The sequence below is a fragment of the Neodiprion fabricii genome, chromosome 4, assembly GCF_021155785.1.
Source record: "Neodiprion fabricii isolate iyNeoFabr1 chromosome 4, iyNeoFabr1.1, whole genome shotgun sequence".
In the NCBI taxonomy this organism is placed as follows: domain Eukaryota; kingdom Metazoa; phylum Arthropoda; class Insecta; order Hymenoptera; family Diprionidae; genus Neodiprion; species Neodiprion fabricii.
Window position 1 is genome coordinate 26,242,102 of NC_060242.1, and position 24,082 is coordinate 26,266,183.

Genomic DNA, 24,082 nt, shown 5'->3' on the forward strand with positions numbered 1-24,082 from the left:
GAATGCAATTTCTCTAATTTTCTAGCCTTTCCATGGCTGAACCGCAAAGTATTGTTCGCTCATTGCGTTATATCCACAGATCTCTATGCATGCGCACCGTCCATGTACCGCCGGCTTACCGACCACGCGCCACGAAAGTTAGTTACAAAAATTTATTACGTGTCAGAGGGCGCTACTAAATCGGGAAGAAGAAAAACCCGAGCGTAGGCTCTCTCAGTTCCTTTTCTGCTTCAGTCGTGGTCTGTCCCTACTCCGCCGTCAAAAACCGGTGAAGCTGTTGCCTTTTGTACCAAAGTGCCAGCATGCCAGTTATGTAGTGAAAAATAGTTGAAAATTCGCAAGGTGGTCGTGCAGGTTATAATTGTGGTTTAGTTGACGAGGCTAGTATGAGGCTAGTTTTTTTCAAAGTTACGATTGTGTAGTAGTAACTAGTACCCGGTGGCACGTGCGCTGCATGGATTGGCTGTTGTCATTAATAAATTTTTCATAACGTATAACGTAAAAACTAAACTTATTTTCCAAGGTACCGTATTTGTTCTAACAGACTATTCATGGCATATTAGCAATTTGATGTAAAATTGAAAGTTTCGCCAGTATATGAAAGTATTTTTATTTTCCCAGGCTAAATTTTCTTAGTTACTTCTCAATTATTTCATTTGAACGTTATTTATATAAATAATAAAATCCAGAAATATGAGGATGTATGGCTCTATCATGTTCCAAAGAAGAAACGGAAGTTATTGCTTCCTTAAATTTTGATAAGCTTAATTATATCAGGCACTTTCTTTATACCTAATCTATGACCAAATTTATTCGAAAATGTGTCATGACTACATATTGCAAGGTGTGATAAGTAATACTTATACATCTCCCATAAAATTAACTCTATGTTAATTTTTGGTTCAGAATAATGTGCTATTAAGCATTTTTAATTAAATTGCTTTTAATTTGCGATATATCGGGTTTCTGCAGTCAATGCAACTGAAATGGCTTAAATAAAGAAATAACGTTCGTGAGAAGCTCGCTTATTATCTTTTCCATGTAATTTTCATGAAATTAATATTTCTGTGATTTTGTAGCAATCGTGCCAGACAGATTTTAGGTATTTAGTTGAATAGTTTATAATGCTGAGGTTTTATCTTTACAGATGTGGGTTTTTATACTTTGGTACTCATTCGTATTATGCTTAAACCAAATTACTGCGGATAAACAAGTCAATAAATATGTAACAACGTTAATCGATGCCAAGTGGAAAGAGACTCCTCTGATACTAGAGGTAGCTGAGTATCTCAGTGATGAAAGTCATGACTACTTCTGGGGATTTGTCGATGAAATATCGAGCAGTTCATATTTGCTGCCACCAAATGGTAAGTTGATTTAAATGTAAATTCAACTACATGTTAAATTTATTATCAAATATAATTCTAACATTTCTATATTATAGAACAACATGACGTAATGGTTGTAAATAGTAAAATTGAAAAATTACATGTTCTCTGTAATTGAAGACAACTACTCAGCCATGAGCAAACTGATTAACATCCGTAACTTGACTTCCTGCAAAAAACACCCTGAATTTCTCTACGTGTACAAATTATTTAATTATCTGATTAACTTTTTATATATACCCATCATCGTGTAGCCTCCATCTTTCTTGTGATTTTCTTGAGAAGGAACTGTAATATCATGAATATCCCTCAAACTGGAAGCAACCTGCATGTTAAATCTGTTGCTGCAAAAATGATCAAATTTGCAATTCAAATCTCTTCATCGCATTATATTTATAGCCATGGAAAGAGATGCATACAATGTCGCTATCACAGCTACGAAAAAGTTCTTAACTCCAGCTGAAATAGCTGTGCTCAAGCTAGGACTCTCACTGAGAACATATTCATCGCGAGTTGAAATGTTCAATCAAATGGCAGAGAATAGAAACATTTCGCATCTGGGCTGCAGTGTTGCAATGGACATTGGTGGAAAGCTTACTTGTTCGTTGAAAGATTTGGAAGATCTAGTGAACAAGGTAGACATATTTAATAGATATACAGGAAGAAGAAATAGTGCAATTTTCACCACAAAGTCTTGAAAAATTGTGACACGTACATGATTTATATATATTTAATCATCTCATAGCAGCCCAGTGAACTTAACACTTCTTCATAATCAAAAGTGTATTTTCAGATTGAGATATGTTTGAAAACCTGATATCACACTCTTGTAAGATATTGTAGTTTAAATTCCTCTTTGGTTGGTTTTCTTCTTATATTGCCTGATATATTCATTGGAATTTATTCGTCACTAAACTGTTCAACATTCGTGCTTTGCAGCAGGCAGAAGTAGAAATAGACACTTATAGTGTGGATCATCATTATCCTGGTGGCGAGCAATCTGATAAGACTGTGATTCTTTATGGTCAAATGGGAACAACGGAATTCAGCGAATTCCATAGTACATTGAAGTCTTTGGCTGAACAAAAGAAAATTGATTATGTTTTGCGCCACTATGTAAACGTAAGGAAAATTAAATTAAGGCTATCTTACTTTCTGCTAAATTTATTTATAGAACATTATTAATTTTAGAATCGATCAGAAAAGAAGTTGCGTTTATCAGGATATGGGGTTGAACTTCAAATGAAATCTACAGAATACAAGGCTACTGATGACTCTGACATTAAAGACAATTCAGACAAAGAGGCCGACTCAACAAGTGATGGAATTGAAGAAATTGATGGGCTTAATTTTGGGATTTTAAAGTATGAGCTGATTCCATCTCAAAACAATCAAAAATTTAAATCATTTGGCAAATAAATATCGCATTCAGTTGATAATTTAAAGGGAATCGCGTTTTCAGATTTTTATCAAAAACATGTTCCAAGTCCTGTAGTGATATTTCACCAGTCTTCTATTTTTTATGAACTTTTTCGTTTGCAAATTTTTCAAGTGCTCACAATTTCTGCTAATTTGTGAAGCAGTTATGATATATTATGATATGTTTACGAAATTTTCGACGACGGCTGCTCAGAATAAAATTAGCTAGTCAACGAAAAAATGTAATTGTTGAAGAATGAGAATGTTTGAAGAAATTCATGAACACATCATCCAGAAAATACTGTAATCAATCCCAACGTGATTTAAATCATTGGTCCTTACCAGCTCCGGTAATTGATTTGTGAAATGAAATCAGCCCATGATTTGTTACATGCACCGTGTTTAGATTTCGATACATGTAAATAATTTCTTGAAATAATACTCCAGTAAAAACCAGCTGCTGTCCACCGTGTATGAACAACGAATCGAATATTTATACACAATCAGGACAATATTTTTGGCTGCGAAAAATTGAAAATTCGTCACACAATGACCCAGAGCAATTTGTTGAATATGATGCGTTTTATGCAGGAATTTATACCCAGACAAGCAGGCCGAACTGGATAAGTTACAGACGCATTTACTAGAGAATAGCCATGAGATTGGAGCATTAAAAGTATGGCAATTTCAAGACTTAAGTCATCAAGCTGCTGAAAGAATTATGAAATCACCTGCAAGTGAAGCAATCGATGCACTTACTGATATCGCTCAGAATTTTCCTATGCAGGTCAACATGATCTTTAGTTTGTATTGGCTCATCTATGTAATGATTATAATGTTAATAATTATAATAATAACTTATCACATTTATATCAACTATGTAGGCTAAATCTTTGATCAGAACAAAAGTGAATTCTGAAATGAAGAAAGAAATGAAACTGAACCAAGAGATATTCTCTGCAAACTTGAATATTCAACCCACGGATACAGCTTTATTTCTTAATGGACTGTTCTTCGACTTGGAAGCAATCGACATTTTGACTCTCTTGGAGTCGTTACGTGCAGAATTGCGTGTAATGGAATTACTCCATAAAATTGGTAATTCTAAATTTCTTCTGTTATAGATCATAGATTTATCGTCAATATAAAACTAGTTCAGCTCATTAAGGAAAACCAATTTTCATTTTGCAAATTTTATTCAAGGTTCAATTGTGTTACAGGGTTTGCAAATAAGAAAATGAATAAGCTACTGGCTTTAGATTTGTCAGGGAACGGAGATAGCCAAGATTTTGCTATAGATATCAGAGATTCAGCAATCATATGGGTTAATGATATTGAGAACGATTCACGATACAAACGATGGTCACCATCACTAACTGAGCTTTTACGACCAACATTTCCTGGCATGCTCAGAAACATAAGAAGGAATCTTTATAACTTGGTTAGTAATGTCAGATTATAGATAACAAACACGCTATAGACATTTTCATCAAACTGTGGTTTTATTTCGACTTTTAGGTCATAATCATTGACCCTCTGAGCAAAGATGCAGTACCACTAATCTCCTTGGCTGAGTCACTATACACACATTCCGCTCCGCTTCGTGTTGGCTTCGTTTTTATCACCAATTATAACACTTCTGTAACAGGTCAAACGGATGCCAGTGTTGCAGTCAATAATGCATACCACTACTTTGCTGAATCACTCGGACACAAAGAGGCAATGCGTTTTCTTTCAGATGCAAGTTTCTCTTATTTACCTAATTCGTATAGAGAGTCGTCATTAGCTGTGTTTTTGATAAAAGTCTTTATGTTATAGCTGAGACACTTTATCGATGAAGACGATACAGATGTGGGTGAAATAAGAAAAGCTATTCTGGCTAGAGATTCATCTGCTGATGTAAATTATATCCTTGGAGAAGAATCAGAGTATGATGTCGGACGTCATTTAGCTAATGACTTTGTAAAACGTACTGGATTCCATAAATTCCCTCAAGCCTTACTGAATGGAATACCTTTACCATCTAACCAGCTTAGCTCAGAATTATTTGAAGAAGCAGTTCTTTCCACCATAATGACGCAGACACCTGCGTTTCAAAAAGCTGTATACCGGGGTGAGCTCACCGAAGGCGACGATGTCATTGATTATATCATGAATCAACCTAATGTTATGCCCAGGTGAAGTTACTAAATTTTTATTTTAGTATTAATCATCTAACATTTATATGCATGTACTGGATGTGCACTAAGTTTTGGTCAGTTTTGTTGGGTAATTTTTTGAACTTGCTGCAATTTGGATATGTTATAGTATATACTGAGATATGGAAATTCTTCGATCTCACTTTTAGTGTACACCATTTAATCTATTCAAATTTGACCCTAAAAATCTAGTCAAAAGTTGGTGGATCGGCACACATATATATTATACATATTCTTATATTTGTTTAATATTAATTATGTAACATTTTGTTACTTAATTCGAAATCTCAGTCACTTTTATAATGTATTTGATGAAACAGGAAATCTATTCACACCTTGAGTTTGTGACGGCTTTGACATAATTAACATTTTTCTGCACAGGTTGAATGAGCGTGTTCTGAAAGTAGAAAAGCATAATTGGCTTGACTTGATTGGAAGCATGCCTGAAACTAACGAAATCTCAAAGTGGAGTTCACAAGATACTTCCAACTGGCTCATGGAACGGATGAAATACGTATATATATCTAGACGCAGCGCTGTACACCACTTATTTACTTTCTGGATCGTAGTTGATTTGAACTTATCTATAGATAGACAATTATTACGAGAAGCATTTGAATATGTGGTAAGTAATGAAAAGCTTCAAATGAATGAAGTATCTACGATTAATTATCATTCCTCACAGCGTCATCATCATCGTCATTTTATTTTTGTAGAAATCGAATGCAGATGTAAGGATCAGTATTATTGTAAATGGCATTGAGAATAATAGTAGACCTGAAATTGACATAAACAAAGTTGTGCTTGCCGCATTAAATGCATTATCAAGTGAAGAAGCCATGAGATTCATTCTTCAAGTTACACAGGATGATGCAATTTCTCTTATCACTAATGGCAAATATGAAATTGAGGTGAGCTCGTTCAATCCATAATTCTATTTCACTCTTACTTACAATATTATAAAAGACAAATCTTACGTACTATTAACATACCCATAAGAATAAAATGTCCAAGGGTGTTGTTCTATAATAGAAATACTGTTATTAGAATGAAGATGTGAAAAAGAAAGTTGATGAACAAACAATGACACTTGAGGTGCACAAGCACTATGTAAGAAATGCACTACATTTGGAAAGTGGAATGAGAGCAATCATATGTAATGGCCGTATAATTGGACCATTCGATGAAAGTGAGGAATTTACAAGTGAAGACTTTGGTCTGTTGGAAAGGTTCAGTCAAAATACCTATGGTAATAAACTGTTTAAACATGTAATGAAAGCAGATTCTTTGGACGACGATGACGAATATGGTAAGATGATATGTAATAAAAATGGATATCTTTGTTTTAATGCATAAAAAAGCATCAAATTATTTTTAAGGTTTATAAAAATGCTCATAAAAAAATTGTACGACCTTTGTTCTCAGAGAAAATTGATATCACAGATGATATGATTGTAAAAATCGTAGCACTGTTGGTACCAAGACCACAGACAAGGAGCCGAGTTGATGTGCCATTTCACAGTGACGAACACAGGTAATTTTGCAATTTCTAAAGGACAAGCTTCATATTGAAATTCACATGTTTTTTATACTATGTCCAGCTGTGACTTGATTATAATTATTGTTTTTGATCGAGTTATCATATATTTCCAGCGCCATCAAAATACCAGCAGGAGATCCTGACAGCGTAGCATTCGATCTTACTGCAATTGTTGACCCAGTTTCTCGGGGGGCACAAAAACTTGGACCGATTATAAGCACTCTGCAACAGACCCTAAACTGCCATGTAAAAGTATTCCTAAACTGTTTGGACAAAAACAGTGATATGCCATTGAAAAGGTATATTTAGTTTAGTACCCATCAGATCTGTGTAAACCACAGTAAATATATTTTTCCTTTTTCGAACACGTTTCAATGTTAATTTTACGATTATTTCAGTTTCTATCGATTTGTACTGGAACCGGAATTACAATTTACACCAGAAGGCCAGATCGCTGGTGCAATTGCTAGGTTTAATAAATTACCAACTTCGTCGTTACTTACTCAGCATATCCATGCACCAGAAAATTGGCTGGTTGAAGTTGTGCGCAGCGTATATGACTTGGACAACATTAAATTAGATAATGTAGCGATGGGTGTGCAAAGGTAAATATTTATCGTACTAATTTCGTATGCATGTACAGGAGTGATGCAGTACAGATTTTTCCTACTATATCACTATCAACGGAGTATAGGTATACAATTAGATGCGTGAAAAAGTAAATCCAGCTGCATTCACATTTTTTTGTCTATATGATTGTAATCAACTATAGGAGGTATTGTTTTCAACAATATTGTCAACTACTTTACTTGGTAACATATCTTGTGGTATTCAGGATATTTAAATAACGGCTTAATCGATTTACTTCATATTTGCAGATGACATTTTTGAACAGTTTATTCCCTTGCCACGATCCGAAATATTAACATTTTTTTCTCATTCGCCTAAATGGAGACCGTGTTACACACATAGCCACAGGCCAGAGGTATCAACCAATTGAAGTTCAACACCGATTTTTTTCAAAGCTTCAAAATCCTTTTATAATTATTTAACAAAAGAAAATATGATAGTTGAAAAAAATGGAACCGTATTAAAGAGGATGAACTGTTCAAGAATTCTATCACCAAAATTAAAGTAGATTGGTCAAGCCATTTTTGAGAGACCACATTGCAAAACATGGTACCAAGTGAAATGATGTATGTCATCACCAGAAATAATGATTCTAATTCAGAAAAATGTCAGTGATGCTCAATTTACATAATTTTGCTTGATACAAACCCCAATTGAATTGAATGATTGGTTGTTGAGTTATTGATTTCTGAAATTCACCCAGTTTTTTAGTCGTCTATCTTTTCCTATTTTAAATGGTATTTTTATGTTTCATCATTTTTACTTATGAATTCTCTTCATCTTTTGACAGTGAATTCGAGTTGGAGCACCTTCTTCTTGAAGGGCACTGTTTCGAAGCTGTAATGGGGAATCCACCCAGAGGATTACAGATAACTTTGGGCACTGAAAATGAACCCGTAATAGTTGACACCATTGTTATGGCTAATCTGGGATATTTTCAGCTAAAAGCTAATCCTGGTGAGTGGCTTTTACGACTAAGGCAAGGAAGGTCTGCTGAGATATACGACATCACGAGCGTTGATGGTCAAGATGTTATTCAGAGTGAAAACAATGTGAAGGTTGTTATAAGTTCATTGCGCAGTCATGTCTTGAAGCTGAAAGTTTCCAAGAAACCAGATAAAGCAAATGTAGATCTTTTATCAGAAGATGAATCAAGCTCTGGTTTATGGAACTCAATATCTAGGTAAACAAATCAATACGTGTTCAATTCCTATCATTAAATCTTCCTCCGAAACAGCTGATTTGTGAGATCTACGTGAATGTTATCAAATTATAGCGTTATTTCACTTGCATCTTGCACAAGCATTGATAGACTATTCAGTAATTCGAGAACTGAGTAAGCACGTCATCGCAAAACATGCAAAGAATCAGTTTACAGTCTACACTATCACTCATTCTTAGTATATTACAACTACATTTTTACTGCTGTTTCATATTACTTCAACTGATAATTTACAGAACATTCACTGCGGCTGAAGAAAGCGAAGATAAAGATGAAAAATTGAATATATTTTCTCTAGCTTCTGGACATCTGTATGAGAGATTTATTAAAATTATGATGCTCAGTGTAATCAAGCATACTAAAACACCTGTCAAGTTTTGGTTCTTGAAAAATTATCTTTCTCCTACTTTGAAGGTGAGCAAAAGTAACGTACAAATTAGTTAACAACTTACCAGCAACATTTTTAAGTTAACGATGGAATTCCCTCCTGTTGTTTTTTTCTAGTTTGAAAGAAAATTGTCGTGTATGTTGCTAATTGACCATCTAATATGTGAGGTCCAAATTTATGTTTTATAGGATTTCTTGCCACATATGGCCAATAAATATGGCTTCGAATACGAATTGGTACAATATAAATGGCCCCGTTGGCTCCACCAACAAACTGAAAAGCAAAGAACCATATGGGGATACAAAATTCTCTTTTTAGATGTGTTGTTCCCGTTAGATGTGAAGAAAATCATTTTCGTTGATGCAGACCAGGTAAAAATTCAGTAACTGTACTTAATTCAGTGCCAAGTGTGTCATCGAAGAATAAATGAATTACTCGATTTTTTTCGCATACAGGTTGTCAGAGCTGATTTGAAGGAACTAGCCAATTTAGATCTTGGTGGGGCACCGTATGCATACACGCCATTTTGTGAAAGCAGAAGGGAAATGGATGGGTTCAGGTAAAGATGTGACAAGGGAGAGAAATAAATGGAAATATCAAATTTCAAATTCAATTTTTCCTAAACTCGAATCTTACATTTGTTTTCCTCAGATTTTGGCAGCAAGGTTACTGGCGAAATCATCTACAAGGAAGACGTTATCACATCAGTGCTTTATATGTGGTAGACTTGAAACGATTTAGGCGCATAGCTGCTGGTGATAGACTCAGAGGTCAATATCAGGCTCTTAGTCAAGACCCTAACAGCCTCTCAAATCTCGACCAGGTAAATAAAAGTTGAATAACATATAACAAGTTTGAGATATCAGCAGAAAATAATCAAATTCTCATGTATTAAAAATAGATTTTTAACAGTACACATTACAAAGATGTCAATTTTCATACCATAGCATATAATATTCACAGTAAATCCAACTGAATTGTTATTCTCCAGGACCTTCCAAATAATATGATACACCAAGTAGCTATAAAGACTTTGCCTCAGGAATGGCTTTGGTGTGAAACGTGGTGCGATGATGATTCCAAGCAATATGCCAAAACTATTGACTTGGTAAGTACTTTGATGCACGGTGATGGTACAACCCCTCGAACGAGCCACAGTACATTGAAAAGTGTAGTATCAGTAATATGCATTGCAAATTATTTCATACTGATCACACAATAGTCCAATAATAAGTCCCTATATGCAGTATTCATAAGCCTAGTTCTGATACTGCATGGGAAATTACAATCTAACGTAACATATACTTTCCATAACAGTGCAATAACCCAATGACAAAAGAAGCTAAGCTCCAAGCTGCTATGCGCATCTTACCGGAATGGGTTGGATACGATGAAGAAATAAAGAGGCTACAACAGGAAATAGAAAACGCGAATCGACAGACGGAAAGAGAGGAAGGTGGTGCGTAAAAGTTTACAATATTATAAAGATTTATAAAAATAATACTATATCCTCCTGTTGCATTTACTTGTTATTATTATTCATTATTGCCATGATATGACTTCATCATTCAGTAAAAAACTAATTATTAACGAAACTGCGGGGTTAACCACAAACACGAGATTTCAGGGTTGCAGGATTTCAACAGATTTCAGATTTCTTTTTTTTGCATTTCAAAGATTATATAAGATTTTATCATATTTTAGAAGATTTGTTTTACAAAAGATTTGATAGAATGTCAAATAATTTTTAAATTTTATGCAGGAAAGAATGCAGAGATTTCTAGTGATTTCGTCAGAATTTATAATATGTCGTAGATTTTCAAACGATTTTAACGGATTTCACGGGATTCAAAGGATTTTTTAGAATTTTAGAGTTCCAATAGATTTCACGAGATAGCAACTAATTTAAAAAGACTTTATGGGGTTTGAGAGATTTCAAAGAATTTTATAAAATTTCCTAATTCACTTTGAATAGAGTCCGAAAATGAAACGTTGTTTTGTTTATTTCGTTATGCAGCCTTGACTTTTGAAAAAAATGGTATCGATCCTTGTTAAATGAAAATGACACAAATGAAATATGCAGTGGGACCCTTCGTGCGGTTTTCATTTGTCATCAATATACTCAATTTTGTTTTTCAGAAATGATGGATGATTCTCCAGCACATGAAGAGTTGTAAACCTGGAATTGTGAATATTGCATTTTTACTGTAAGGTGTGTGAGGTGTATTTTATCATTAAAGTTCATTTATTGCAGTTTTCATGTCACTTTCATAATAGCAAGCCATTTTACAAGCGTTGAAAATAGAAAAATATCTCGACAAGAACACTATTAATGTAGAACATTAAAATTTTATTAAAACATTTAATTGTACATTGAACGTGAACGGGAATGTATGACATTGGCAAATGTATGTAACAACGTTCTGGTAAATTTGTATCATTTGTAAGTAACAATTGAATTTTCGTTTTTCCTATTTGTAAATACAAGGACTGAAAATTCGAATAAATGTCTGTTAAAATTATATATAGCTATCTGAATTCATACATAGCCATCAATTAATATGATATAATAAGATAGTATACCTAAACTTTACATAAAAATTGTACTTGTACATTTTACGAGGGTTAACATCTTATAATTGAACTCATCTTAACTCATGAAAGTTTAATTTCTATTTTAGCATATGAGTCTAAAAACAGTTTCGTGATAATTTAATGGGGTCAATTTTAATACCATAAGAACCCATATGGATTTTATGTATATGGTAAAAAATTCAGCGGTAATTTCATATTGTTATGATTATGGAAAACAAGAGTCATATTAATTAAAATTTGCAGCAGAAAATAACACTACAGTAACAATCACAATAACTTTATTCAATGAAATTTCCTAATCACAGCAATGCGAAATGAAACTTTGCAGTAAACATAACGATGATTCTATATACAGTCAAGTTCTCACACAGAAATATTTGTTCTCAGTTTAGCATTATAAAATTAAAATATTACGTTCCTGCGTTTGTTATTTTCTTCTACCAACTATGAAACAACATATTATGTTATGTTACACGTTTTGCTGTGTAGCCCGTATCAGGCTATCGAGGTTGAATCACACAATTTCTCTGTTTTTTCCTTGTGAGGAAAATTGATTGAGCAAGTGGAATTTAACGTGGAAAAATAAATTAAGTTCGCATAAGGCTCGTGTGATAAATAAAACATAGTGCAGGATGAAATATTTTGATTATATCATAATCGAACAATGAAAGTGAATAATTGTGAAAAACTGAAAAAAACCTGGAATTCTAGTAATCAGAGACGCTTTTGTTTTCAGATCTCCCCTGACCGCCAGATACACTGCGTAAACACTGCAGATACTTTGTAAACACTTACTTTCTCATTAAACGTATCGTTTGTAATTTAATTATTAATTTGATATATTAACTTCGATAATTTCCGATTACTTAAACGGTAGTACGTAGTATGGAAACCTTTATACACATAATTTTTTCTGTATTTATCACACCAACTTTACAAATGATACGGAGGTTCAGGGTCATGTTCATTAGATATAAAAAAAATAACAATGCCAATTTCAGCTTTGACTGCACAGAGGTATATTTATTTTTTTCGTTATTTGCATGAAAAGTAGGGGGGATTCGCGGTTAAAGCCTTGAAGTATGGCTGAACCTTGACCGTAATTAGACCTAATTAGTTGTTTGAAGGATAGAGTCAAAAGTATCGCACGGGGGAGGAAAAAGGTCAGGGTATGAAACACTCAGTTTCGCATCGAAGGGTCAATTTAACGACACCCCCCATTTCGAACTATATTTAAGGGTCAATTGTGTAGGTACTCAGATAACAACTTGCCCGCAATCTTTACAACAAAATAACAGCAATGCTTGCAAGGTATTGCTAGCAGTATTAGAATAAGATATGTCTCCAATTGTTATTAAAATTAGATCAGACAAAATCCTGACTAAACGTTATCAACAGATAAACGCAAGCGAGCCTTGCTATATACTATAAAGTAATAACACAACAATTACTGTTGCAGATTTGCTGCCTATAAATTATTCTGAGGAAATAGGTATTCGGCTAAGAGGCAGCAAAAATTGCAGCTATGAGTGACGTAGACTTTTTTGCGCGGACACAGGTAATTGACTATCTGGGTTATACAGAACCCGGAAAAGGGATACAGCTGCCTTTGTAATTTGTCATTGTTTTCAAGGAATTATTGATAAATTCTTGAAAATGGCAGGATGATCAATGTTTCTAGGAACTGTCTAAAAATACACACACATAGATTACCTCCCACGTGTGACGGAGAACTCTGGTAGTGTAGAATCCCCGAAAATGGTGCCGATATAAGTTATAAAGTTTACACGTGTATACTTTATACCGTAAATAGATTGTATTTACGTTGGAATATAACGTCAATTAAAGTTACACATTGAACGTATGTTTCCGTACCTCGTTTACAGTTAAACAGAAAATCTACATCGTTATAATACATTTATCGAGTATCTATGTATGAATTCCGGTTTTTATTTCCTAGTTGATGAATGAAAGCAACTACAGTTTTAGCATATAGCCCTCGGATTTAATTCTTTCGTATCTTTATGAGCTTCTAGGATGAATCTTACGTGGGCATGCATGCAAAATGCACCTCATTGTAATTCGAATGATTCTGTATTGACAGTTGGAAAGATAATCTATAATAGCTTGATGCTGTATTGCCTAGTGATCGCTGCAAAATGTAAGGTGGAATCTCATATCTCGCGATATGTACACTACAAAATGCTGTGTAACGGAGTGAAATAATGTAGGTCATGGAATTCAGTATTTCCAATGGTTTTGTAGTGGTACTTGAAGCGTGTATCTTTCCGCATTTTTGTAAACATCGGGCTAGACTATAAACACAATCGAATGACTTCCTGGGCCGTCAGAATCAGACGGTGTTCGTAAGTATAAAGCAAGATTGCTCGGTCAGCCTGTACATACGTCCGCCAGAAGTGAATTCACGATCTTCTCAAATTCATGCTAAACGGTCGACAATTATTATCATCCAATATTGACTGGCCCATGAAACTCTGGGAGGATTTCCTAGTAGTGACTGTTCAGAAATGGAAGGAACCACGAATACCGAATACAGCAAGTAAATAAACATTTAACTGTGTAATCTGATAAGGTGATAGTGAAATAGAACGTAACTTTCGAAAGAAATTATTGTAATAGTTTCGCCTATCTTAAAACATAATTTGCACGCTGAAGAAAATATGTCGTGGAAAATTTCAAGACAATAGTACGAGATCTGCAAAATGAGGCGTCTTTTAGGAGTTTTCTATACTTCAATTCTGTGTTGTTCGGATTATGCTTACCATTGTTATTTGTCAACGCATTCTCGTTCGGCCGCGGTGAGGATATCAATTCGAACAAAATACTGATTTGAATTATTTTTAAACCAAACGCGGTGTGTGGCTATTTTTTTTACGTCTCATTTTTACTTGTGTGTCTTCGTGTGTATGACCATGAGATAAGGTTTGACGGACGTGACTGTGTACGTATAAATCAATTAAGACGTCTACCCTCGATGCTAATATCCTACTAGTTTAATTCTGTATCGCACAGAATAAATCACACCTCAATCCAAGTTGAATCATCGTTCCGATTACAAGGGACTGCTGTTGCGAAAACGTCGTTGATCAATCGCATTGATATTCTATGGGCAGAACATTCGATTCGTTTCATCGGATCAGACTGAGAGAAATTTCATTTGTTTTCATGACTAAAAAAGTAATAAAATAGGTATCGTTAGAACAACGCTTTAAATATTATTCGAATCTCAATAAAATCTAATACAATTAACTATTCAGTGTGATTATAGTCGTCTGTTGTACATTTTCTGGTTATTACGCTGTGTGATTACAGTTTGTTAAATTTACCATACGACTTTAGTAACTTTATGACAAATGTATACTAAAAGTGCGAAGTGGAAAAAGTCGATAAAAAACGATTCGATAATTGATTTCATTGCCTTCTTGTGAGCAGAGACTTCGTTTTAATAACTTCTCAGTAACTGTACTCGATGAAAACTAATTTTAAATCGAATAGAAGAATCTTAGCATTATTTTTTGTTCCTACTCGGGTAAATCCTATTCGCTCGCAATGATCGGATTACTAGTCATACGCATTACCTACTACGTCAAACTATCTTATGCAATATTATGACTTCATTTCATTCTTAATACAATGGACGGTCCACACAGGTATGACAAATAATACACTCAGTAAATATTTGCAAAATTCCTTCTCACAATACAATTTTAAACGAATTTACAAACCCAGTTACTAGCGAAATCCAATCAATTTTCAGAACGTGTCAGTAAATTAACGGTGCAATTGTCGTAAATTTAAAATCTGATTACTAATTCCAAAATTTACATAGTAATTTTTTAGGCATTACTCAAATCTGTAACTCTTAGGGATTTCGTATCGAATTTATGCCTGCACAAGAGTAGATTCAGAAGAAAATTCCATAATATCTAAAAACTGTTACCAAACTTTTCAAATCCAGTACATTCAACATATCAGAATTCAGTTTTAGGAAATTCGTCATCAGCCTACGACGGAATTTTAAGTCGACATGCGTGATTTTCGAATCTATACTTATGGGATATTCGAAATTGCAGAGTAAAATTAATAGAGATTTACGTTGGTTTCACATGCCACAGTATATTTTTAATTTTATCAAACTCTAATCGAATTTCTTGGCATATTTACGAACATTTTTAACAGTGTATAGTAATTAGTCTTCCGTAGACAGTAAGAATGCTGATCAACCACAGAGACACTGTTGTAATTATGTAAATCTTTTAACGCAACTACATCGATACAATGTCTACATCATATATAGCTCTTTGTGTGCTTATGTCATAAAGTGATCGACTTAGGTCCAAACGTACAGCTGTACATACACCTGTGCATACTGAAGTCGACTTGATTTAAGTTACATATTTAACACAAATTAAATCGGGTCAATAAGTTGTGCAGGTAATGATATAATAATAATAATAATAATAATAATATGTGTGCGTACGTGCACATTATGATATAACACTAAACTGCCGAACAACATTTATGTGCGCTTACAACACAATTCAACATAATTAAGAAAGTTTTTCGTCTTCAAAGAATATGATACCAAGAGTTTCAAAAAAAAAAAGTCGCTGATTAGTTTTAATAATAACAAGTTGATGTTAGAGATTCGTGTATTACGTGTTAAAACACGTAATTGATACGCTTTAATAATTAGTAGAGAATCTAATGTTAAAATTTAAACGTGAATCTGCTTTTGCTTTAACATAATTTTTTTGTAACGAATTAACCAAATATACAAGCCATACGTAATCTGAAATTTTCGAGTCATAGATAGATGGGTTCAAGCATCTAAATTCTTTATTTATATGTAGTTATTGTTATAGTGACCCTGGATAACAATGAATTAATAGATTCCAATTGTGAAGGTCGAGGCTGTCTCGCTTCTTGACTATAAAATCGATGATGTATTGCAAGGTTTTGTAATTTAATAGGACGCTTTTTTTGCTCAGTGTAATTGACCAAGACACTGAATTTTACACGTCTTCAAATGGCGTTACTGGATTGTTTGTTCCTACCGTTCCGGTATTGCCGCAGGCGATTATTAACGACATCGTATTTCAGAAAGTGGTTAATTGGCGAAACCGCCGTAGATAAGTGACAGCGATAGACGATTATTGTGTCGTCAAAGCAATTTTTACCTAATCGATTTCTTCCTGTGTGAAATCAATTGGAGAAACTTGGCAAAAAATTTTCCATATTTATTGTATTACAGAAACCTTACAATTAATATCCAGTTCTATGCCAATTCAACTTCCACGTACTATTCGGATTTAACTTATCAGCGAACTGCGATTATTTATAGGCAATCAAATGTTAACCATATCAAAAATCGTTATCGACCTTCAATAATGATTCGCAAGCGTAAGGAAATTACAGATAAACAACGGACGTAATTTCTTAACAATCTAATGTTCCTTACAAGCAGTTCTCAATAATCCAACGTGCTTGGAACTGCAAATTCGTATTTTCAAAAAATATTTAGATTCTGGATGAACGAAATGACATAACTGACGTTTTGTGAACTAATACGGATTAAATTATTAATTTCGGGATCAAAATTCTACATTTCTTTTGCATATAAATATTCAGTTTTGATATCTTGCTAAAAATTATTGATATCGATTTCTGTGAAGTATAATGACCTCGCATTACTTCAGCATGTTATGTTGTATCGCTGATTACAGTAATCTCAGTGCCATATTATTGTCTTGAACAACGCAGTTGAGTTGATAAGTGAAACATGAAAATAATACTGATGATTTTACGGAAAATCATATTTATAAGTGTCGATTCAGAGACGAAATGATGACTCAATCGGTGTAGTACAGTGGCATTCGAATATACGAGACTTTTGAAAAACTTATTACGCAATAATATTGGAAAGGATAAGTACTGGAATAAAATCCGAACAGAGTTTAGGGAATTTAGTTTATTCAATCGGATTCGGCTGCCGTATTACCTTATATAAAAATATACACGTGGATTACGATTAAACTCTCCAACTTGGGAGTGATAACACCAGGCAGTTACAGGGGCACACAGTAAACGCGCACGATATCTTGAGAAGAGTCAAGTTATCTGGCTAGAAGGAGCAACGCGTTTGTTCAACGTTGCCCAAGTACTACTCAAGGAATGGGAAAAAGGACGTCCGTACTTTGTTTATTTAACCAGTGACGTGTGTGTACGGTCACCGATAGATCTCAACAAATAGATCATTATCTACAATTTAGTGTCTCGGTAGCAGTGAAAAAATATTCAATCCCAGTCATAGTCATGATTAACGAAGAGACCATCAAGCTGTGAGTTGCACTCGTTCTTTTTCCTCCGATTTATTTCATGTACACCAAATATTCGTTACATTGTTCGAAAATTTATATAGCTTATATAATAATCATCCACGGTATTGCACACCTGTCACAAGTACATCGGTATGTGGATTAGTTAGGATTGGGAGTTATAGTTATTCACTGTGAAATGTTGGCATCGGGACGTGTATAACGAAAGCGCAGATATTTACTTTTGAATTGAATTGCACGTATAGTTAATTGTACTGTATTTTGTACACTTGCTGAGAGTATTTTTTTTTACGCGTTTTCAAGAAACAATTGAAAGCTACTGCACTTTTGGGTAAAGAATAAAGTTTACAGCTGATTGAGATGTGTCGATAAGACGGCGAAAGCTTACCAGTGATTTTATTTGTGTTACCATTTTGTAAAAATTGGTATGCCATCAAATGAATACAGTTAAAAAATAGTTTCGCGATGTGATAAAGTTCAATTAATTTTAAAAACTTCAATCGATTCATTACAAAAACGCGTACAAAGAATACCCACGCTTTTCCACAGTCTGAGATTGTATAATGAGACCCGTTTTCTTGACCACTTTCGCTTACCACATAAATCGTTTCAAAACAATATTCGCTCGCGTTCAATATAAAAAATTATGAAGCGAGACGTAGACGTGACGCTTAACATATCGCTGCAAGAAAAGGTACCCGTATTTTTTATTCTGGCTCTTGCTATTTTAACAAAATGAAGTTTTGGCTTCATCATAATCAATTTACAATAAGCGCCACGTTAAAATTATTATTGCATAGAGGCGTTGGGCAGTTACTGCTTTTTATCACCAATGTACGTAAACTTTAGTATCCTTATCGGAACTACTGTACATGTGTATGTTATAAGTCTATGTATACAGTTATATACTATGTGAAATCAATTTTTCAAAAAATTTAAAATTATCATATAATAAGAACTAAAAAAATGATTTTGAATTATAATTGTTTTTCTCAATTCAATCGAAATTCACAGATTGTTGTTGTGTTAGGGAAGATACTATATTGAACCCTGAAAATTCAAAAAAAAATAAATAAAATGAAAATGCATGAAAAAAATTATTAATTACTTCAAATATTATTGAAAGAAATACCGTTTTGCCTGTCCGCTTCAATTCTACTTAGAATACTCTTGGTTTCGGCCACAGTCAGTCAGAACTATGATAATTTCGAATTCCAACCCATACGCGTCTTTATTAAAAATTTTCCACCAAATTAAAAATAGTGAGATTGAAACCTCGACAATTTGACATGGAATGCTTAACATGAATTATTTACGTTCAAGCTAATGACCATAATAAGGGAAGTTATAAGAACAGGGAAGATTAAGAAAAAACGCTCTTTGTGGATGATGTGAAATTAACTTTCCGAACAGATTCGTGTAAAGATAATAAAGACGTTTAAGATCCTTCGTAATTGTTCACTAAAACCTAGACTAAACTAAAAAAAAAAAACATAAAACACAGGTCGGAAAACGTGGCTGCATGTATCTAAAATATTGAGCATAATATTCTTTTACATGTGATCGCTTTTTCTCCGGCAGAAATAATGAAAACGCTGGATTTGGTTATGGAACGAATTTACCACCAAACAACAACGACTCCGATGGGCCGGATGGTTCGGGGAAGAAGGTGATATTTTGTGTCCATGGAAAGTTATCCGGATGTTGCACAATTGTGAAAGGCTCTGCTTCCGAAACGGTGACGATCCCGTCTTATCAACGTAGCCCATCCTTGTGTGAGTTTCAAATTACAGAAAAATAATTTTTGCCTTTTGCTTGAATATATTCTTCAGAATATCATTCCGAATTACCAGCCGTACCATACTTTAAGCTGCCATGAATGTATAAGATTGTAATTGTTTCAGTTGAAGATCATTGTCATCGGGATAGAGAGGACAAAATAGACAAAAAAGCAAGGAGGAAATTGATCATTGCGAGTATTCTCTGCGTTCTCTTCATGATTGCTGAGATTATAGGTAAGGTTTCAATAACTTGAACGTAATAGTGAAATTTTTCTCCTTTAAATGTAGATTTATTGAAAATTGTCTTACAGGTGGTGTATTGTCAAGCAGTCTCGCCATCGCAACAGACGCTGCTCATCTGCTTACAGATTTTGCGTCTTTTATGATATCTCTATTTTCGATATGGGTCGCCAGCAGGCCAGCAACCAGGAAAATGCCCTTTGGATGGTATCGAGCGGAGGTAATATTCACACTCGTATTTTCATGACTAATCGATGATTCGTAAAACCGAACTACATGTAGAGGAAGTGTAACAGCAGTGAATTGGGTAACAGTGAATGACCTGATGCACAACGAACATGTCTACTTATATTTATAGTGATTTTAATTTCGGTCTTGGTACACGATTATTCACTGGTCAAGCCAACATCTAATGATACACTAACCAGCCATCATGAGTAAATATGACGATTATTAATGTTCCTATTATTAATCGATCTAAACTCTTAGGTCATTGGAGCGCTGACATCCGTCCTTCTGATTTGGGTTGTGACTGCTGTATTAATATACTTGGCCGTGCAAAGAATAATTAACAAAGATTTTGAAATTGATTCAACAGTCATGCTCATCACGTCTGCCATAGGCGTTGGGGTAAATCTCATGTAAGTGTTGACAATCATAATAACAATAGCAGTATCAAATAAAGTGGATCCCGTGCAGCACGTGAAATTTCACTAATGATCGAAAAGTTTGAGGTTTTAGAAATTCGAGTAATCGATAACAGTGTCAGCAGCTTGGGAAAAGCATTCTTATACAATCAAAAATCACTGCAGATTGTACTGAAAAATGTTGCTAGCACAATAGATGTTATAATTTATGTAAAATTTGACGTTCAATTTTTCCGTTTGCTTAAACGTTGGAGGGATATAATGTTTCGTTTAGCACTCTGTTGATACGTGTCAGTAATATGCTGAAAGTATAATGTGCGGTTGTGTCGAGTGTTATAATATCGATAAAACATTTTTGAAAATTTGAATGCTGCCGTATGAAATAGCAATTAATGAGGATGCCAAAATAATATTTGCTTGTATGGACCGGTCACTTACATGGGGAGAAGAAAAAGAGTAGATTTTACTCGGAACTGCGGGAAAAGAAAGACGCATCAAAGTTTTCTAGTAAAAAATACCCATGTCAAATGTATTTTTTACTATAAATGTAGTAGATTTTACTCTGCACACAGTGGTTTTCACTGTTTCTAGAATAAATTCTGCATCTTACAAAGTGTATTTTATCAAACAACCTGACGTGTCCCTCGTTTGCTGCAGTTTCGAGTAAAATCCGCCTATACTCAACATTTGTATGCACTATACAAACTGCAGATATCGAAATGACATTAATCACTCTTATTTTTGGTGGGTATAATTGTTATTTTGTAGCATGGGATTGACTCTACACCAACATGGCCATGCTCATGGTGGCACAAGTGGGAAGGATAATCACGCGCACGGTGATAACGGCGACGCACATGGCCATAGTCACGACGTGAATATCAACGTTCGAGCAGCCCTTATTCACGTTATTGGTGATTTTATTCAGAGTCTTGGCGTTTTTATAGCTGCCATTGTTATCTACTTCAAGGTAAAGCTTGAAAATTACTCAAAGTATCCCTTATGGATAATGGCTATAATGTTTCTTATTTGAAAATACTTCGACTTGGTATAATTAGATTTTAGATGATTATAAAGATCTGGTTCAGTTCGTCACGTTCAGTCAGAAAAAATGAAATTTCAGCCACAATGGAGCATCGTAGATCCCATCTGCACATTCTTCTTCTCGGCTCTTGTTTTGGCTACTACGATGGCAATAATGAAGGATACAATAAACGTACTGATGGAAGGAATTCCAGCTGGTGTTGATTATTCTCAGGTCGAAAGTACTTTCATGGAAATCGAAGGTGTCATCAGAGTCCACAATTTACGCATATGGGCTCTTTCCTTGGATAAAACTGCTCTTTCTGCTCACCTTGCAATAAGTAAGTTCCTCCTTGTATCAATTGTATTGTGTTATAAAAAATTTCACTTGGATGAACATGAATGGCTATGTATCCTTACGAATTACAAGGTAAAAAAAAACTTGGTAAAAGTAAATGATGGTGAATTATCTCATTTTAGAGCCTGGTATATCGCCGCAACAAATCCTTCGAACAGCAACTAGAAACATTCACGAAAGCTACAACTTCTTCGAAATGACGTTGCAAATTGAAGAGTTTAACCAAAAAATGGAAAACTGCCATCAGTGCAAGTCACCACCAATATAATGCATGATGAATGTGTATTATATGTTCACCAATTTTCATTAGAGTAAAGATCATTTTAAATCATTGTAAAAATAAACTCTACCATAGGTAGTATTACACATTTAGATGGATGACAATTTTTTTTTTTTTTTTTTTAGATGATTTATATATATAATTAGTTATAAGGTCTAGTAACGTTCTCAATCGTAGCATAGATTGAAATAAGATAATATCCTTCAGTAGATGATCATAGCACACTGTATACTGAAAGCAATTTGTATCACGTTCTGAAAATGCAGCGAAAATACAAACTGCACGAAGAGAGGCATAGAAAGTAAATTTATTCATGTCAACTTTAAATTCAAATGCTAAGACTGGCAGATGAAATGTATGTTGAATGTGTATTCATGAATTATTGCTTCCTTACAATTCTGGATTCACCGGACGTGACTTAGAGCGAGAGATATCTTGATTGAATGAATGCTGCAAAAAAATTTGAAAATACAACGAAAATTTAATTATTCTCAAAACATTGTATTATAATATTAATAATCACGATCCCTAACTGCCATGCCCGATAGTCGTGTATGTTGCTACGAGCGAATAGGCTTCTGCTTAGACAGTCAGCGATAGTGATCATTTGAAAAATTTCCTGACATTGATTCGACATCTTATTGTATGTTCGTTCAGTAGTGGAGTTTCGATGTCTGTATCAGATGTAATAATGATGCAGAGACCAAAAAGTATATATGTATATGCGGTCCATGTGCGATATTAATATATATGATTCATTTACGATTAATACGTGATGCATACTATGAATTTGATAATTTTCCAGGAGACAAACTAAATTATCTACAATGATACGTCTATAATATGAGAATAGAAGAATTATTGATTTCGAAATGGGATTCTATTCGACACGCTCTCGACGTATTCCATAACATTAATATTCATAATTATTCCAACAACTTTTCATTTGCTCTCTCGATCTTGAATTTTCGTAGGCATAGAATCGAACCGCTGTTTTAGCTAGGCGCAAGTGAAGTATCTACGTTGGGTAGAGAAGCAGAATTGTTTTTCGAAAAGTATTCGTATGGAAAAAAATGCAGAGTAACTGTAATACATCACGGATGCGTTAATTTTGATCAAGATGAAATGGATGCTCCGTATATGGGACAGTATTTAACGCAGTGTCCTGATTTAAAGACATAAAAAGGTGACTGTTGGCGATTTTTTTTGATAGGGACAGAAAGAACGAAGCTTCTTAAAACTTCGAGTTTATTCAAACACACATTTGAAAAGTACGAGCGAAAATTGTTTGAGTCTGGAATCGGCCGGAAGGATAAAGTGTGTATTTCTTGTCTGAAATGTGAAAACTAGTCATCATACATCATATATCATACATCATATCATCATACATACATAGTATTAAAGTCGAAACCAAATTTTGGATGTTCAGAAAGTGACGACACCAAAAATATTTTCTCTCTTGATCTGTGTAGAAGAAAATCAGTTAGCCGAATTCCTCAGTCCGGAAACGACCGCGCAGTAGAGCGGACGTATGAGAATCGCGCTCCGCAAATTTTGAGTACCGGGGTCTCTACCTCCTGGATCCTGCGCTCCAGGTCCGCTACCTGGTGAAAATTGATTTCCAGGACAAGTGCTCCGTAGTTTTTATGCTCCAGGTCCGCTACCTGGTGAAACTCGACTTCGAGAACAAGCACTCCGTAGTTTCTGCATTCAAGGTGCACTACCTGGTGAAACTTTATTTCCAGGACAAGCGATCCGTAGTTTCTGTGCTCCAGGTTTGCTACCTGGTGAAACTTGACTTCCGGCACAAGCGCTCATTTATTGGTATTCGAAGTACAACCCGAGGTGGTTAGCGGTCGTCGTTGGAGGTGTTTGGAGGTGGTTGGAGGTGGATAGGGGTGGTTGCGGCTGATCGAGGTGGACGAGGAGAAGGAGGACAAGGAGGACGAGGAGAACAAGGCGGACGAGGAGGACAAGCACTTCTGCACGGTGAATAAAACACTTTTATAATATT

The 24,082-nt window shown here is 34.6% G+C and overlaps 3 protein-coding genes across 6 annotated transcripts in view; 2 read left to right on the forward strand and 1 right to left on the reverse strand.

Annotated features, from left to right (window-relative positions):
• The window catches only part of LOC124181471 (heparan-sulfate 6-O-sulfotransferase 1), a 520,983-nt gene that overhangs the window by 436,101 nt on the left and 60,800 nt on the right, over positions 1-24,082 (reverse strand). The window lies entirely within an intron of this gene.
• Positions 235-12,206, forward strand: LOC124181450 (UDP-glucose:glycoprotein glucosyltransferase). Of its 3 annotated transcripts, XM_046568039.1 has the most exons (25): positions 235-523; positions 1,148-1,367; positions 1,788-2,023; positions 2,328-2,510; positions 2,580-2,752; positions 3,399-3,594; positions 3,692-3,905; positions 4,028-4,248; positions 4,326-4,547; positions 4,626-4,984; positions 5,387-5,630; positions 5,722-5,916; positions 6,053-6,314; positions 6,431-6,539; positions 6,659-6,844; positions 6,944-7,150; positions 7,966-8,358; positions 8,634-8,811; positions 8,974-9,156; positions 9,241-9,344; positions 9,437-9,608; positions 9,777-9,893; positions 10,103-10,244; positions 10,925-10,997; positions 12,117-12,206. In XM_046568039.1, the coding sequence occupies exons 2-24, from the start codon at positions 1,148-1,150 to the stop codon at positions 10,960-10,962; spliced, it is 4,554 nt and encodes a 1,517-aa protein (XP_046423995.1). In that variant the 5' UTR covers positions 235-523; the 3' UTR covers positions 10,963-10,997; positions 12,117-12,206. The 3 variants fall into 3 exon arrangements, with proteins under 3 accessions (XP_046423995.1, XP_046423993.1, XP_046423996.1); XM_046568037.1 differs by lacking the exon at positions 12,117-12,206 and having other exon boundaries at positions 10,925-11,307; XM_046568040.1 differs by lacking the exons at positions 10,925-10,997; positions 12,117-12,206 and having other exon boundaries at positions 9,777-9,954; positions 10,103-10,241.
• On the forward strand, positions 13,685-22,160 carry LOC124181473 (zinc transporter 2-like). Of its 2 annotated transcripts, none has more exons than XM_046568086.1 (8): positions 13,685-13,940; positions 19,321-19,514; positions 19,644-19,754; positions 19,832-19,980; positions 20,250-20,401; positions 21,176-21,377; positions 21,531-21,771; positions 21,911-22,160. In XM_046568086.1, the coding sequence occupies exons 1-8, from the start codon at positions 13,909-13,911 to the stop codon at positions 22,054-22,056; spliced, it is 1,227 nt and encodes a 408-aa protein (XP_046424042.1). In that variant the 5' UTR covers positions 13,685-13,908; the 3' UTR covers positions 22,057-22,160. The 2 variants fall into 2 exon arrangements, with proteins under 2 accessions (XP_046424042.1, XP_046424043.1); XM_046568087.1 differs by lacking the exon at positions 13,685-13,940 and adding an exon at positions 17,166-17,742.

Bases quoted from the DNA above. Each gene is read 5' to 3' on its own strand.
- LOC124181450 (XM_046568039.1), top strand. From the start codon at position 1,148: ATGTGGGTTTTTATACTTTGGTACTCATTCGTATTATGCTTAAACCAA. The intron at 5,631-5,721 runs GTAAGTAATGAA...TTATTTTTGTAG, and splicing joins GAGAAGCATTTGAATATGTG to AAATCGAATGCAGATGTAAG. The intron at 6,315-6,430 runs GTAAGATGATAT...CTTTGTTCTCAG, and splicing joins GGACGACGATGACGAATATG to AGAAAATTGATATCACAGAT.
- LOC124181473 (XM_046568086.1), top strand. From the start codon at position 13,909: ATGGAAGGAACCACGAATACCGAATACAGCAA. The intron at 19,755-19,831 runs GTAAGGTTTCAA...ATTGTCTTACAG, and splicing joins CATGATTGCTGAGATTATAG to GTGGTGTATTGTCAAGCAGT. The intron at 20,402-21,175 runs GTAAGTGTTGAC...GTTATTTTGTAG, and splicing joins GGCGTTGGGGTAAATCTCAT to CATGGGATTGACTCTACACC.